Source organism: Lucilia sericata, unplaced genomic scaffold, assembly GCF_015586225.1.
Source record: "Lucilia sericata isolate MDLA Ls3-8-SP2 unplaced genomic scaffold, ASM1558622v1 Contig000218F_arrow, whole genome shotgun sequence".
NCBI classification, from domain to species: domain Eukaryota; kingdom Metazoa; phylum Arthropoda; class Insecta; order Diptera; family Calliphoridae; genus Lucilia; species Lucilia sericata.
Window position 1 is genome coordinate 235,406 of NW_023994246.1, and position 4,920 is coordinate 240,325.

The 4,920-nt window shown below is 29.9% G+C and overlaps 1 protein-coding gene across 1 annotated transcript; it reads right to left on the reverse strand.

The window, feature by feature from the left end:
* Positions 1–1,709: 1,709 nt before the first annotated feature.
* Positions 1,710–4,568, reverse strand: LOC119602283. Its single transcript, XM_037953715.1, has 3 exons — positions 4,401–4,568; positions 4,005–4,334; positions 1,710–3,749 (listed from the first exon to the last, which is right to left on the reverse strand). The coding sequence occupies exons 1-3, from the start codon at positions 4,437–4,439 to the stop codon at positions 2,067–2,069; spliced, it is 2,052 nt and encodes a 683-aa protein (XP_037809643.1). The 5' UTR covers positions 4,440–4,568; the 3' UTR covers positions 1,710–2,066.
* Positions 4,569–4,920: the final 352 nt, after the last annotated feature.

Sequence of the window (4,920 nt, forward strand, 5' to 3'; positions counted from 1 at the left end):
ATGTATGTATGTATGTATGTATGTATGTATGTATGTATGTATGTATGTATGTATGTATGTATGTATGTAGTATGTATGTATGTATGTATGTATGTATGTATGTATGTATGTATGTATGTATGTATGTATGTATGTATGTATGTATGTATGTATGTATGTATGTATGTATGTATGTATGTATGTATGTATGTATGTATGTATGTATGTATGTATGTATGTATGTATGTATGTATGTATGTATGTATGTATGTATGTATGTATGTATGTATGTATGTATGTATGTATGTATGTATGTATGTATGTATGTATGTATGTATGTATGTATGTATGTATGTATGTATGTATGTATGTATGTATGTATGTATGTATGTATGTATGTATGTATGTATGTATGTATGTATGTATGTATGTATGTATGTATTTATGTATGTTTGTTTGTGCTTTATAGACTGCTAAACGGCTGGACCGATTTTCCTGAAATTTTCACAGTTTCTTCATGTATGACTGGAAGGAACTATAGGCTACTTTTTATGTTGAAATTTCATGTGGGCGACGTGCCACGCCCACATTAAGTAAATATTAAATTAGTATATCTGAGATAATATAATAGTTAGTCTTCAAATTTTGTCGGAGCAACTTTAGTATCAATATAATTATTTAAGACAAAAAGTGGGCGGATTAGTATTAGGGGGCGTGGCACCTCCCATATAAGTTAAATACAAAAATTCGTTTATCTTGGAAACTATTATAGTTAGAATATTAAAAATTTGCACGAGTAACTTTAACATCCATGTAAACATTTTGGAAAAAAATATATTGGCGGACTACCCATGAGGGGAGCAGCACCTCCCATATTAATAAAATACAAAAATTGGTTTATCTGGGAAACTAATCGAACTAAATTCTTCAAATTTTGCACTAAGAAGAGAGCGGACTTTCGTCATGGGGAGCTTGGAGCCCCCATATAAATTAAATAGGAAAATTATTATATCTGAGAAACTATTAGAGCTAGAATCTTCAAATTTTAATTGAAGAACTTTGACATTCATGTGAACATTCAGAGAATAACGGGCGGACTTTCAATGGGGGGCTTGGCACCTCACATATGAATTAAATACAAAATTTCGCTTATCTGGAAAACCAATAGAACAAGATTCTTCAAATATTGCAAGAAGAACTTTATTATACATATGAACATTTTGGAGAAAAAAAGGGCGGACTTTCATCTGGGAGCTGTGAGTTCCCATATGAATTAAATAGAAAAATTCGTATATCTGAGAAACTATTAGAGCTAGAATCTTCAAATTCTACATGAAGATCTTTGACATTAATCTGAACATTTAGAGAATAACGGGCGGACTTTCAATGGGGTCTTGGCACCCCCTATATGAATTAAATACAAAATTTCATATATCTAAGGAAAATATTAGATATTTTTTTTAATTTGTCATCGATTACATTAAAATCTTAATCAACGTTCGGAAAAAATGCATCTCTGGAAAACATTACAGTTAGAAAATTATTAAGAAGATTTTTTATTTATATTGCTTTTAGGGTAGCAAAGCACACTGGGTACAGCTAGTTTTTTATAAAATCTAAGAAAAAGTATAATATAATACATGAACTATTTTCATAAAAAATTAAAAATTCGTGTGGATGATAATTTGTTAACTAAAATTAGAAAAAAACGAACAAAAATTTTTGCATAAATTAGCATTTCGTAAATTTTACATTTATTCAAAATTTACATTTTACAATTTATGTAAATTAATTTTTCTAAGATTATTTTGCGTTATACTAAAATATTTCGTACAATTTCGTATATATTACGAAACAATTTCGTGATGCGAAACAACGAAAGATTCCTATAATGTACGACATTTTTCGTATAGATTAGGCATGGATTATTTTCAGTGCACATGTGGATATAAATACAAATTAAGTTTTTGCTGTATAAAATTTATATCGAAAAACATAAAGGATTTATATAATCTGCCAATATTTCTCTTATTTTCTATATATAACTTTTTAAAGTAAAAAACTTTAATAAATTTTATTATACATTATCAGGTACGCGAACAACTATTGTTTTCGAAATGATCATCGTCATCTTCGTCGTCAGTGCCAAAAAGCTCTTTGTTTTTAGGTGAAGTTTTCTGTTTTTTAGACTTATTGCTTTTTAATAGACTTTGTTGTTCTTCTAATAATCTTATTGGCTTGCTAGGTGGTCGCTCGGAACGCCTTAAAGATTTTCTAATGTCAGGGCTGTTTTCTTGTTTTCTTTCTCTTTTCAACACTTTTGTTGGTGTCGTATCTTCCGTGACAGATACATCACTTGCAGTTTTAGCTATTTTAACGCTGCTTTCAAATTTATCAGCATTTTCTTCTGTAAATATTTTTGAAGACTTTTTAGAAGTTTTATTAGGTCTTAGTTCTTCATCTTTACAAGGTGGAGAGGTTTTTATTGTACTTCTTTCTGTTGTCCTTTCATTCTTGGCTTTTTGCGGAGTTTTATTTGTTATTGGAGAAGTTTTATTTGTATAGCGTTTACTTTCTCTTGCTTTGTCTGGAGTAGTTTTATCTGTAGAATTTCCTTTCTTTTCTTCCAGCAGGTTCTTTGATACTTGATTTTCGTTATTTGCATATAATCCATTTGGCATTTCATCAATAGTTTTAGAACGCTTTCTTAAATGTTTGCTTTCATCAAGATTAAGTTTATCCTTACTAATTGTATGTACATCATGGTTTTTAGAATTTTCCTTACAATGTTCATTATGTAGCTGTCCTGGAAATTCATCTATTGTATTGGAACGTTTTTTATGTTTTCTTGAGCGGTGATCGCTTTTAATAACTTTTGGCTGCCAAGTATTATCTGCTATGGCAGTTGGAACATAAACAGGGATATCGATTTCACATGTTGAAGAGTCAGTAGTTTCAGGTATTTTTTCCAACATATTGGTTTTTTCTTTTATCTTATAAATATTTTGCTTTAAAGTAGTTTTCTGCTCCTTTGAGTTAGTAATCTCTGACAAGTTTTTAATCTTTTCGCTATTAACAGCAAATCCAGCAGGCATTTCATCAATAGTCTTCGAACGCTTTTTAAAATTTTTTTCTTCATAATGATAACGTGTTTTGTTGCTGTTAATGTATTCATTTATTGTTTTATGTTTTTCGTTGGTGTTTTTATCAAGTTGAAGTCCTGGAAACTCATCTATTGTCTTGGATCTTTTTCTATGTTTCTTAATGTTATATTCGCTTTTGAAACTTGTTCGTTGTGCAGTCTCTCCTATAGGTGTTGGTATATAAACTGGAACATCGACTACAGCATACTCTTGACTCTTCGGTATGTATTCACATTCAGCTTTTTTTGATTTCTTCTTCAATTTTGATCGTAAAGATTCGATTTTCTCTCCCGTTTCAACGATAATTTTATCTAGAAGATCTTGAGATTTCTTCAATTCAGTTGAAGTGGGGGATTTTTTTATAGGTGCTGGCGTATATTTTGGTATTTTATCAATTAATAATGCTTCACCTCCCACAATTGGAAAGATGGGTTTTGGCGAGTATGTATCCTCATGACATTCAAGTAAATCGATTCTTTGTGTTTTAATTGTATCAATATTATCTGCCCGATATTTTTTCTTAGATGGTGTATATGGTTCGTATGACAAAGGGCTGCTTAATTTTTCTGGTGTAGTTTCAATTTGTGGTTCGTATTCTTCTGACTCGAGTGATGTGTCAAGTGGAACCTAAAATCGCGTTGACAAGAAAATTAAAATTCATTAATTACATTTTGACTAAAATCGTTTTTCAATGTGAGCGGGTTTACGTCGACATAGACAAATCGACTATATATTATTTATTGGGTCTCAGATGAATATTTCCCAATATTGCAAAGAACTTAATTAACAGATTAATTATAAAACCTTCAAGTAAACATATGGATACTCCACTTATAGTACTTTAAGAATAAAAGCTATAAAATATCTTCTTAATACACTTACTTCAAGCTGAAAATCAATCAGACACTCCAAAATGTAAGTCTCTTCTAGACCATCCGTAAATTCTTTCTCAAAATCTTCAATCGCTCCCAAACATTTGTAAAAATCTTTAATTGTTAATTTTGATTTTTGCACCTTAACCTCAATGCAGGAATTTAACTTAAATTTAAGGCACTTCTCATCGTTCCAGTCATCGTTTGTGATAATAAGTTTCTCCAGTTCTTTATCGAAAGTATTCCATTGTTTTTGGCTAAAACATCTACAGGTTTTATTTAATTTAAGGTTTGTCGAAGGTGTCACTTTTATTTGACACAATATTTTTTTGTTTTTATGCTGAAATCAACAAGTGGACATATATTACAATGGGTATTTTTATACTATTTTACTGAATCAACTTACTGTGTAAAAATCGAAAATTGTTTCAATATTTAAATTCATCTTTGTAAGCGTTTAATTTCTAAAAAAATACATTTGTCCTATTTCTTAGTAAAACCTTTTTAATATGAGAAGAAACTATCAATTTGGCAGTTCGGTTTGTTTACTGTTTACAGCTGGCAGCTGCTTTTGTTATCAATAGTGTTGTGATTGAGACAAGCTAATATTAGAAGTTGTGTTTTGAGTAGTCGGTATTACAAATTCACCACATTTTTAAATAGTTATAACGGAAATATTTTCCCTACAAAAACAGTGATAGTCATTAGATCGATTATTTGACCGACACTACATTAATTGATTCACTTTGTATGAAAAGCAAAATTGTGTTTTGGTTTAAAATAACTATTTTGATTCTAGTGATGGCCGTTCGTGAACTGGACCGGTTTCAAAATGCATTGTTGAAAAAATATATAATCGAATTAGCAAAATATTTTTGTAATCATTAACATACATATATTATGTATATATGGGTTATAGGGTCAAT